We start from the raw sequence: 12,240 nt of genomic DNA, 5'->3' as shown, positions 1-12,240 counted from the left end.
GGGGCCAGTTAGTTTGTAGTTTTTCTTAATCATCCATATATTATTATGATTTACTGACCTTGCAACCATTTCTCTTTTTTTAACTTGTCATGTTACTTTAGTTTTTTTGGTATCTTTTGAGGCAGGTAAGAACTTCAGATCTTTATCCCTTTTGTGATCCACTTGACTGTTTTTGTACGGATGTGAGTGTAACTTTTCCTTGGAAAAAGTTATTTGAAGAAGGAAAAAAAAAAAGGTAAATGTGGTCATAAACTTATTATATTTGTCATTGGTATCATTATAGTTGTATATATCATTCCAATTTTCCCACTTCAGGAGAAAAGAAATATTCCACATTTTCAGTAGTGAAATTGATTACATTGTATCAATATAATGGAAGGAAACATTCCACGTGGGAAAAATTATATATAAAAACAAAGATGAGGTGACTTACCGAACAAAAGCGCTGGCAGGTCGATAGACACACAAACAAACACAAACATACACACAAAATTCAAGCTTTCGCAACAAACTGTTGCCTCATCAGGAAAGAGGGAAGGAGAGGGGAAGACGAAAGGAAGTGGGTTTTAAGGGAGAGGGTAAGGAGTCATTCCAATCCCGGGAGCGGAAAGACTTACCTTAGGGGGAAAAAAGGACAGGTATACACTCGCACACACGCACATATCCATCCACACATACAGACACAAGCAGACATATTTAAAGACCAATATGTCTGCTTGTGTCTGTATGTGTGGATGGATATGTGCGTGTGTGCGAGTGTATACCTGTCCTTTTTTCCCCCTAAGGTAAGTCTTTCCGCTCCCGGGATTGGAATGACTCCTTACCCTCTCCCTTAAAACCCACTTCCTTTCGTCTTCCCCTCTCCTTCCCTCTTTCCTGATGAGGCAACGGTTTGTTGCGAAAGCTTGAATTTTGTGTGTATGTTTGTGTTTGTTTGTGTGTCTATCGACCTGCCAGCGCTTTTGTTCGGTAAGTCACCTCATCTTTGTTTTTATATATGATTACATTGTATGTTATTCTATGAAGTTGTGAGACTTCTGCAACATTCATCATTTGAATTTGAGCATAGTGATCACTAAAACCTGTGTATACTACATCTGTGTTACAGACATAGTTGGATGTGTATGAACATATGAACTGATCTTCCCTGTATGATGCGGACATGGGGTCTTCCAGATCGTAAAACAGTTGCATTGACAGCAGTTTGCTTGAACTGCTGCAACATACACACCACACTAGATTGGGCTCTGCCAACTTTTGTTGCTATTGTCCTACTATAATAGTACTCGTGATGCAGGGCTACGATTGCTCCACACTTTTCAATTCCAATATCATGCTTATGTCACATTATGAAGTCACATGGTATGAACCTAATCATTTATACAAACACACTGCTACATGCACATGATGTACTGTAAACTAATATGAACTGATTACTACCCAGACAGCTGAAGGAAAGAGGCCTATTTGAATGGAACCATCTTAGGTAAAGGTATGTCAGTGTTGTTGTGGATACTATCAGCACCCCTGTATGTGAACAACCAGTCAAATACATAACATAACTTACTTTACTGGTTGTACTTGTTTTATTATCAATACAGGAATATGATAGAATATTCAAAATGGAAACCCTGTGTTAACCACAAATCCTTAGTTGGGATAGGTGATGGAAAACTTTTGATTGGTAGTGTATATTTTTCTTTTACTTCCTTAATCCTAGTTTTTGCTCCAACACTGAAGGCCTAATTGTCAGTGAGGCACTAAGCCCTAATATTCCTTTTCTTCATATTCCATATATTACACCCTGCTACATAAATTCTTGTGTATGTTGCTGACTTCTTGTGACTCTCAAACTGAAATGATCTCATTTTCATTGAACTGGGTGCTGAATTCTCTTCCATACTGCTGTACGTAGAAGCAACTACCGTCACTGCATTTTACTATGTGTACACCTGCTTTTTTATATTAAAATCTATTTAGTGCTTCTGTAGATATTACTAACAACAAAAAAGAATGAAGTTTAGTGTGCATCAGCTGGAACATTTAATTATTGCTCAAGGAATATTTTTAACTTTTCTAAAGTACAACATGAATTTAATTATTAACAAATTTATTTGTCACATAAAAAAGGTAGCTTGTCCACAGTCTCTGAAATGCTTTATGATGTCTTTAAAAAATTTAAAAATACTAAATGTAGGCACATAGTTACATACTCGTGTTTTTTAATATATTTTATTTGCAGTTGTACTGTGCAAAGAGCAACAAACTTATGTTTAAAATTGTATATCTGATGTTAATAGTTTGATGCTTGTATTTTATGTACGTTTTATGGTATTAACTATAGATGGCTTATGAAAGGGTAGAAAAAACATTTTCTACAATACTTGTAAGACTTCTGAGAAAAATTTGCACTTCAGAAATTATTTTGAATACCTTTTTGAATTTCAAAATAATTAAATCTATATGTTCACTTAATCACATGAGATATAATTTATGTTTCTTTAAATGTACTTTTATCCAGTTTTTGTGTTCTTCAGAATTCAGATTACAATTTTGGAACAGCTCCTGTCACACCATCATCATCATCTCCAGTGTCACCTCTGCAAACAATTCCACCAGCTGTTGCTGCAGATGACCACACTCAGCACAGAAATCTGTCTGTGGAACCTGATCCAGTACTTTTTGCTAAACTGGCAGGGCGGCAAGAATTGCGTGTCAAACTTAAGCAAGCAGAAGGAGTACCTGGACCAAAAGTTGATCTGGAACTGACTCTCGGTTCATTGTCTTTATTTATATCTCCAAGGCAATTCCATGTACTTCTGGAGCTGTTGCATGGTCTGTCCACACCTGATCTTGAAGACACCAGGTAATGTCAATATGTTAATGCTATGTTTTTGCTTTTAACAGTTTATGAATGGTATTGCATTTATAATAATTATTTCATATGTGCCATAAATTGTGGCGTTAAATTTATTGAGACAGCTTTTAAGAGCCTTATGTACTGACACCTGTAGTCACAAGTGGTAACATTGAATACCTCAAGGAAATGTGATATTCTTAAGTCATTTACTATAGTACCTAGTGATTCATGAAATGCTTAGAATTATTTTGTAACAAGAGACTAATCAATTTTTCGCAATATGATGTAATTGGATAGATAAAAAATGTCATCCAGAACCATGGGTGTGGGGAGACTTACAGGATGGGATGAGAAGGAAATACTGATTGTTGGGTTCCAACTGCACAGTTCAGAAAAGCTGGTGATTGTGGGAAGTTTCCAAGTGGTGCAATGGCACAAGCTGTGAGGCAGTAATTAAAGTGAAGCACATCATGTTGTATAACATGTTCAGTAACTGGGTTGTCCTGCTGTCTCTTGGGCACAATTTGGCAGTGGACATTCATACAGACAGAGAGCGTATTAGTTGTCATTTGCACATGGAATGCCTCTCCAAATTTGCGAATGATCTCACTCAGGCCTTCACAGACCAAAATTACCCTCCCAATCTTGTCCAGGAACACACCTTCCATGCCTTGTCTCAACAGTCATTTATCATCCCCCACATACCTACTGTCCAACCACAAAGCAGCACCACTCTCATGAATTGGTACCATCAAATACTGTAGCAAAGTAATCACATTCTCTGCCAGAGTTTTGACCATCTCTCCTCGTACTCTGAAATGAGAATATCCTCCCCAGTGTCCCCACCAACCCTCCCACCTACTCAATCTACACAATAACATTTTCTGTTCCTGCTCCACCACTTCTCCAACCCCTTGTCTTGTGGCTCATATCCCTTCTCTAGATCCAGATGCAAGACCTGTTCCATACATTCTTTCAATTATTACCTGTTCTGGTCCTGTCACTGGCATCTCCTGCCCCACCAAAGGCATTGCCACATGTGAAAGCGGCCATTTGGTTACCAACTTAGCTGCTGCATCCTACCTGGGTATGACAACTAACAAGCTGTCTGTCCACATGAATGGCCACCGACAAACAGTGGCCAAGAGACAGCTGCACCACCCATTTGCTGAACGCGCTTCCAACACAATGTGCTTCACTTTAATGACTACTTTACAGCCTGTGCCATCAAAATTCTTCCCACCAACACCAACTTTTCTGTATTGCCCAAGTGGGAACTCTCCTTACAACATATAATTCATTCCTGTAACCCCTCTGGCCTAACCTTCAGTAGTGTCTCTGGTAATCTATTGAGGACAGTGGGACAGCAGCTGGATGAGAAGTATTTGAATAATGAAGATTAAAAACAACAGCTATATTGTAATCCAATGTCATTTATTCAAAACAAGCAACTAGTTTCAACACCGAGAAGCATCACCTCCTAGCCCTGGATATGGAAAAATACGTAGTGTGATAGTAAAGTAAGAGAGAACTGACAACAAAAATCACAGCTTGTAACTAAAGCGGGGATAACTCACATCACAAAATTATGTAATAATAAAATGCTGTTGTTATCCATACAAAACAAAGTTTAGCACCTAATTTATATTGCTTAATCCATTTTTTAAATTTAATTTAATTTTTTTGTTCCTTTTTTTATATACAGCAATTACATACTCCAGTGTCATAATGTACCTGAGAGAAACCCACGTGCACAATGAATTACACCAGTAAAGCAACTGAAGCCACATATTTCCCTAATCAGAACACTTGCGAATATAGGATATACCAATAAATCCAATAATGAAACAAAACAATCCAGTAACATAAAACCAGATGGCTGGAGTAAACAAATGCAAGAAAGACCTAATGAACAAACATTCACTGGATAATGCAAACCTGCCAAAATAATAACTCTACATAAACAATGTAAGTCACATATTAAAATCTTATATAGAAACAAAGATGAGGTGACTTACCGAACAAAAGCGCTGGCAGGTCGATAGACAAACAAACAAACACAAACGTACACACAAAATTCAAGCTTTCGCAACAAACTGTTGCCTCATCAGGAAAGAGGGAAGGAGAGGGGAAGACGAAAGGAAGTGGGTTTTAAGGGAGAGGGTAAGGAGTCATTCCAATCCCGGGAGCGGAAAGACTTACCTTAGGGGGAAAAAAGGACAGGTATACACTCGCACACACGCACATATCCATCCACACATACAGACACAAGCAGACATATTGGTCTTTAAATATGTCTGCTTGTGTCTGCATGTGTGGATGGATATGTGCGTGTGTGCGAGTGTATACCTGTCCTTTTTTCCCCCTAAGGTAAGTCTTTCCGCTCCCGGGATTGGAATGACTCCTTACCCTCTCCCTTAAAACCCACTTCCTTTCGTCTTCCCCTCTCCTTCCCTCTTTCCTGATGAGGCAACAGTTTGTTGCGAAAGCTTGAATTTTGTGTGTATGTTTGTGTTTGTTTGTTTGTCTATCGACCTGCCAGCGCTTTTGTTCGGTAAGTCACCTCATCTTTGTTTTTATATAGAATTTTTCCCACGTGGAATGTTTCCTTCCATTATATTGATAACATATTAAAATCTAGTGCACAAATAGTGTTGAAGTCACGAAAAACTATAAACACTAGTTCCATTGGTATTACTATAAGCAGCCCACCCACATCCCTAAGGTCCATGGCCACACTAGTATAGCAAATGTGTAACTTGTGTAAGTAAAAGGCCTAAATGCAATATCTCCAAAGTAACAATGAAATAAAGTCACCAATGTTTCTACTAATTCCAGGAAATGTACTGGACATAAGTGTTGTCAGCTGTAGCAACATCTGCCATCAGTATGTTCTTGCAGGATTAAAAGTAACATGCATCATACATATTGACAAACAATTGCTGAAGAACATCTCATATCATCTAGTTATATACAACAACAGCATACAAAGTAACCTAGAAGAAGTCAATTAATAAAATCAAAAGCCACATATGTATAAAATATATGTACAGGACCATGAGCTTGGAAACATCCATATGGTAATCCAATGGGGTGAAACCAAGAAACTCAAACATATTAACATACAGGAGCAAACAATGAACTTTGTAGAGTCCATAAGAAAAGGAACACAGGCAATAACTTACACATACATGATAAACACCGAGCACATCCTTTCATAACGTCGTTAACCTAGAAAAATATGGTGGCCTCCATCTCATACCTAGTCGCAATCTACAGGAAGTGATATTAGATGAAATGCATAATTCAGACCAAATTGTGTGCCCAAAAGGAACTTTGTACAGAGAAAATCATTGCTGAATCCAGTTACTAATGAACCAGACTCAATCATACATTTGAAACAGAAGTGGCAGTTGAAGTCATTCATTACATAGCATAACATAAACTGTTATAAAGTCACTATTGAAGACTGCACAAGCACACACAAAGTAGTAAAAGGACAAACTAATAAATGAAACAAATTACGCACTCACACACCTTAAAAGTGGGAAGTGGTTGTAAAATATCCAGACCAAATGGTCTAAGCAACCATTCTGATACTGAACACTGGGAAACTTGTATGTATCAGGTCCCATAACCATAACCTACAAATGGCCTCAGTAGCCACGTGGAAATAACCACAGCCACTGTACATATATTAACAACCAAAATGAACATTTTTAGACAAGTATCACAGAAAACCCTAAAAACATAAAAACTGTAGAAAACTCTAAAAACTAAATATATATCTGCACCAAGAGAGGCATGTCATAGCAATTCTATGTAGTTGCTTAAAAACACAGAATAACAAAACATTTTAATGTCTGCAAAGCAACAAGTGGCGTACACATAATTAACTGAAACAGTAACACAAAAGTACGTGCGGAAGGTGAAGTGACACCTCCTGATATGAAGTACCCACAACATTATACTTAGTGACAGATAAACAGTACTACCACCAACCCAGATACCTCCAAAAATAATAGGCCAGCACCATGGGTCATGACTTAGTTCAGTGAAACAAACCAGGAGGCCATTTGTGCCACACACAACATCCGTGTCTCGGGAAACACCCAGCTGCCACAAGCAAAAACATAGTAGTCACTGCTACTGGGACAACTATAAAATACAGTAGAAGTGACAGCTGTAGATGTAAAGCTAAATAGTGCAAAGAAGCACATTAGTAACCATAATGCCCAAAAAACCACTGTCGTGTAAGCCAAACTGTTAAAGTTAATAAAACAAAGGATTCTACATGATCATTACCAGTGCACCACTACTGCAGGAGCAATATATGTGACCTTCTCTTTAACAAGATAATAGGAGCAGGGAAATCACTGTGTTCATACTACCAAGTTGTACATGCAGCACCACCAATGATCAACAATAAGTGGTGGTAAAAACTACAGCTCTGGTACGCCTTAGAAACCAAGGATAGGAAGTGCCATCCAATGAATGTTTGTTCATTGGGCCTTTGTTGTATTTGCTTACTCTGGTTGTTTGGTACTATGTCATTAGGCTTTTCATTTTATTATTGGTATATCCCGTATTCACAGGTGTTCCTTTCAGAGATATATGCGACTTCAGTTGCTTTGCTGGTATAATTCATTGTATGTGTGGCTTTACCTCAGGTTCATTACGTCACTGGAGTATGATCATTGGGTTCAAAAGAAGGAAAAAAATAAGAAAAATAAGCAATATAAATTAGATACTGAATTTTGTTTTGTATAGGTAATGATAGTAAGATTTTTATGTAATTTTATGATGTGATTTATCCCCATTTTAGTCACAAACATGCACGGAGAGCTGCATCAAACCACAACAACAACAGTTACAAACTATGATTTTTGTTGTCAGTTTTCTCATACTATACTATCACACTATGTATGTTTCCATACAGAGGGGTCTGAAAATGATGCTTTTCAGTGTCAGAAATGGTAGCATGTTTTGAATAAATGACGTTGGATTACAATAAGGCTGTTGGTTTCAATTATCATTATTAAAGTACTTAAATAGTCCCTGTTCTCCATCTGCCTATCCCCTTCCCTACTCCCACTCCCATACTACAAATGCCTTCAATCCCACCAATGCACCTACATAGAGCTATCCCTCTACTTCTCTCCTCTCTTGTCTCCCTCCCTCCCTCCCTTCCCCCCACCCCTCCCCGCCCACCACCAAGCACAGCCTCCCACTGCTGCACATAACAGTCCTACCCTGTCCTTATCACAACCCTGCATACTCCCACAGGCAGCACTAGCATTTTGCCCCACCCTGTCCTGCTGTACCTCCCCCCACCCATCCCATAACCCTTCCTTACCCCATTACGCCCACTATCTACCCCAACTAGATTGTTCCTCACACCAGATGCAGCTGGGCCTTAGGAGCTTCCCCCTCCCACTTGCTCCCCCCTCCCCTTCTCACCTCCCTCACCCCTACCCCTCCCACACCTACCCCCTTCCTCGAGACAATAGCAATGTGTGTGTGGGTTGCGTTTGCGTGTGTGTGTGTTTGTGTGTTGTCAATTTCTGATGAAGACCTTGTTTGCTGAAAGCTCACTTTCTGACAGTCTCTTTTGCTGTGCCTGTCTGTGAATCAGCATCTCTTTTATATGTTGAGTAGCAACTATCCTTTTCATAATATAAATTTATAATTGTCCCTGTTATAATGAAATACAGAGGAAATTATAGTTGCTTTGCAGAAACATCTTTGTGTTGGTCTGCTCAAAAGATGGATTTTAACAATTATGAAAAGGAAAGCTGCTACTCACCATGTAGCAGAGATGCTGAGTCGCAGATAGGCACAACAAAAAGACTGTCACAGTATAAGCTTGCGGCCAACTAGGTCTTTATAGAAAATAGATGACACACACACACACACACACACACACACACACACACACACACACACACACACACACAGCTCACACACACCTTGGCACCTGAAGCCACATTGTGGGCAACAGCGGCTGTGCATGATGGGAGTGACAACTGGTTGGTGGTATGGAGGAGGCTGGGGCAGGGAGGGGGAGGGATAGCAGGGTGGGGGGGGGGGGGGGGGGTACAGTGAAGTGCTGTTGGGGAGCACTCAAGGATGAGGTGGAGGGATGATAGGGCAGCTATGTGCAGTCAGGAGGTTAGACAGAGGGCAGGGGAAAGGTAGGCGGAGGGGAGGGGGGCTTGTGGTAAAGGAGAGAAGTTAAAAGACTGGTTGTGCTGCTGGAATGAGGGCTGTGTGGTGCTGGAATGGAAACAGGGAAGGAGCTTAATGGGTGAGGACAATAACTAATGAGGTTGAGGCCAGGAGGGTTATGGGAACATAGGATATATTGCGGGGAGAATTCCCACCTGTGCAATTTAGAAAAGCTGGTGCTGGTGGGAAGGAAGGATCCATATAGCACAGGCAGTGAAGCAGTCATTCAAATGAAGGCTGTCATGTTGGGCAGCGTGCTTAGCAACAAGGTGGTCCACTTGTTTCTTGGCCACAGTTTGTCAGTGGACATTTGTGCGGACAGACAGCTTGTTGGTTGTCATGCCCACATGAAATGCAGCACAGTGATTGCAGCTTAGCTTGTAGATTACGTGGCTGGTTTCAGAGGTAGCCCTGCCTTTGTGGGATAGGTGATGTTTGTGACCAGACTGGAGTAGGTGATTGTGTGATGGTGTATGGGACAGGTATTACATCTAGGTCATATTACAGGGATATGAGCCATGAGGTAAGGAGTTGGGAGCAGGGGTGGTATAAGGATGAACGAGCATATTGTGTAGGTTCAGTGGACGGTGGAATACCACTGTTTGAGGGGTGGGAAGGATAGTGGGCAGGAAATTCCCATTTCAGGGCACAACGAGAAGTAGTTCAAACCCTGGCGGAAAATGTAATTCAGTTGCTTCTAGTCCTGGGTGGTACTGAGCTACTATGGGAATGCTCCAGGTTGTGGGAGACTGGAAAGGTAAGGCACAGGAGATTTGTTTTTGTTCAAGGGTGGGAGGATAATTACAGTCTGTGAAATCCTCAGTGAGACCCTTGGTATATTTTGAGAGGGACCACTCGTCACAGCAGATGTGACAATCACAGATGGCTAAGCTGAATGGAAGTGACTTTTTGGTATGAAATGGGTGGCAGCTGTCAAAATAGAGGTATTGCATGTGGTTAGTAGGTTTGATATGGACAGAGGTGCAGATGTAGCCATCTTTTAGGTGGAGGTCAACATCCAGGAAGGTGGTTTGTTGGGTTGAGTAGGACCTTGTGAATCAAATGGGGGAGAAGCTGTTGAGGTTCTGGAGGAATGTAGGTAGAGTGTCCTCACCCTCAATCCACACTGCAAAGATATTATCAGTGAATCTGAAGCAGGTGAGGGGTTTTGGATGGTAGGTGTTCAGGAAGGATTCCTCTAGATGGTCCATGAATAGGTTGGCATAGGATGCTGCCATTCGGGTGCCCGTTGCCCTACCCTAGATTTGTTTGTAGGTAATGCCCTCAAAGGAGAAGTAATTGTGGGTGAGGGTATAGTTTGTCATGGCAATTAGGAAGTTGTTGGTTTAGAATCCATCTGGCTTTGGAAAGGTAGTGTTCAACAGCAGTAAGGCCATGGGCATTAGGGATGTTAGTGTAAAGGCAGGTGTCATCAATAGTGGTGAGCAGGGCACCGTGCGGCAAAAGGACAGGAACTGTGGAGAGTCCGTGGAGGAAATGGTTGGTACCTTTAATCTAGGAGGGTAGGTTGTGGGTAATTGAGTAGACACAGATTGAAGACTATAGTGCAAAAGTTAGCACTACAATTAAATTGCAAATTAGGTGACACACTGTAGGATGTCCAAAACTTATTGTAAATTGTCCCACAGGGGCCAAATTCGAGATATGATGGATACATAAATGTTTGAAAGGATCACTTCTTTAATTTTGAAAATTAATTGTTGTGGCTGGCTAGCAGGAATGTCTTGCATCATACACTATGCTGCAAACGGAAAGGGCTGCTTAGTATCAAAATTTAAAACATTATGGACAAAGCGACAAATGCTGTTTGGGCAGTCGTAGCTGAATGCAATGGGAGAACATTGCTTCAGTTGTTGTAGAGTATCGCGACCTAATACACAGCACTGGAACACCACCAGCTCCTTACTTGGGCAGCTTGTGCAGTGGCATAGCATTTCATATCTCTTGTCGTGGCAGCCGTCATACCTCATGATCCAGCCCAGACTCTGCCCTCTCGCTATCGTACATGGCCGACGGCTTGACAGCTGGGCAGATATGTTCAAGCATGTGGTTGCTTACTGGCAGTTCGACGCAGTTTGCAGTGCATAGAGTAATACTTTAAAAGTTTTAAAAACATTAAGTGGCCACGTGATAGGAAGCAAGAAAAGCTCCATGTATAACGGTCCATTGAAAATAAAAGCAAACAGATAGACTCTGCAGAAAGAGGGGCTGCATGTTGTAAACTTAACAAAAAAATGTAATACTCAACAAAGCTGAATTATAAAATGTAACACTGCAGACGACCTTGCGTAGCAAGGCAGACTTAATACATTCTTTCAGTTCTCAAGAAAGCTTCAAAATAGACAAAGCAAAGTCCTCATAGAAAAAGAATATGAAAGGACATCCACATCATATCACTTTTAAGAGAAGTGGAGTATTGGCATCAATATTTTACAATGTGACTGAATAAAATACACTGCTTAAAGTAATAAAGTGACAAGGAACCTATACAGCTGTCAGAAGGACAATGAGAGATTCTTTTAACGAATTTGAAAGCAATATTTTATCTGCAGATTCTAAAAATAATCCCAAAAAATTTTGGTTGTACTTAAAATCTATGAACGCTACAAATAATTCAATACGTTCTCTTGCTGACAGTACGGGTAATGTAACTGATGATGATAAACAGAAGGCTGAAATTCTAAACCTAGCCTACAAAAAATCGTTTACGGTAGAGGCCTGCAGCACTATTCCGCCTTTCAATTATCGAGCAAATGAAAAGATGGCTGATATAGTGTTTAGTGTATCTGGGATTGTAAAACAGTTAAGACAGGAAGGCATCTGTCCCAGACGGTATCCCCGTAAGATTTTATTTTGACTATGCTACAAATATAGCACCATTCTTACCCATCATCTATCAGAGATCATTGGAACAGTGGAAAGTTCCACAGGACTGGAAGAAGGCGCAGGTCGTAGCAATCTATAAAAAGGGTAGAAAATCAGATGCACATAATTATCGGCCAATTTCACTGACATCGATTTGTTGTAGAATCATGGAACATTTTTTGTGTTCAGACATAATGACCTTTCAAGACTCTGAGAAACTCATCTGCAGAAACCAGCACGGTTTTAGGAAACAACGGTCATGCAAA

The 12,240-nt window shown here is 40.3% G+C and overlaps 1 protein-coding gene across 1 annotated transcript in view; it reads left to right on the top strand.

Moving 5' to 3' along the window:
- LOC126482334 (autophagy-related protein 2 homolog A) overlaps positions 1-12,240 on the top strand; it is a 485,244-nt gene that overhangs the window by 104,060 nt on the left and 368,944 nt on the right. Inside the window, exon 6 of the mRNA XM_050106397.1 lies at positions 2,538-2,866. Coding sequence (XP_049962354.1) covers positions 2,538-2,866 — 329 coding nt within the window. The remainder of the gene's footprint in view (positions 1-2,537; positions 2,867-12,240) is intronic.

The sequence above is a fragment of the Schistocerca serialis genome, chromosome 5, assembly GCF_023864345.2.
Source record: "Schistocerca serialis cubense isolate TAMUIC-IGC-003099 chromosome 5, iqSchSeri2.2, whole genome shotgun sequence".
In the NCBI taxonomy this organism is placed as follows: Eukaryota; Metazoa; Arthropoda; class Insecta; order Orthoptera; family Acrididae; genus Schistocerca; species Schistocerca serialis.
This window is presented reverse-complemented; position numbering and strand designations above follow the sequence as displayed.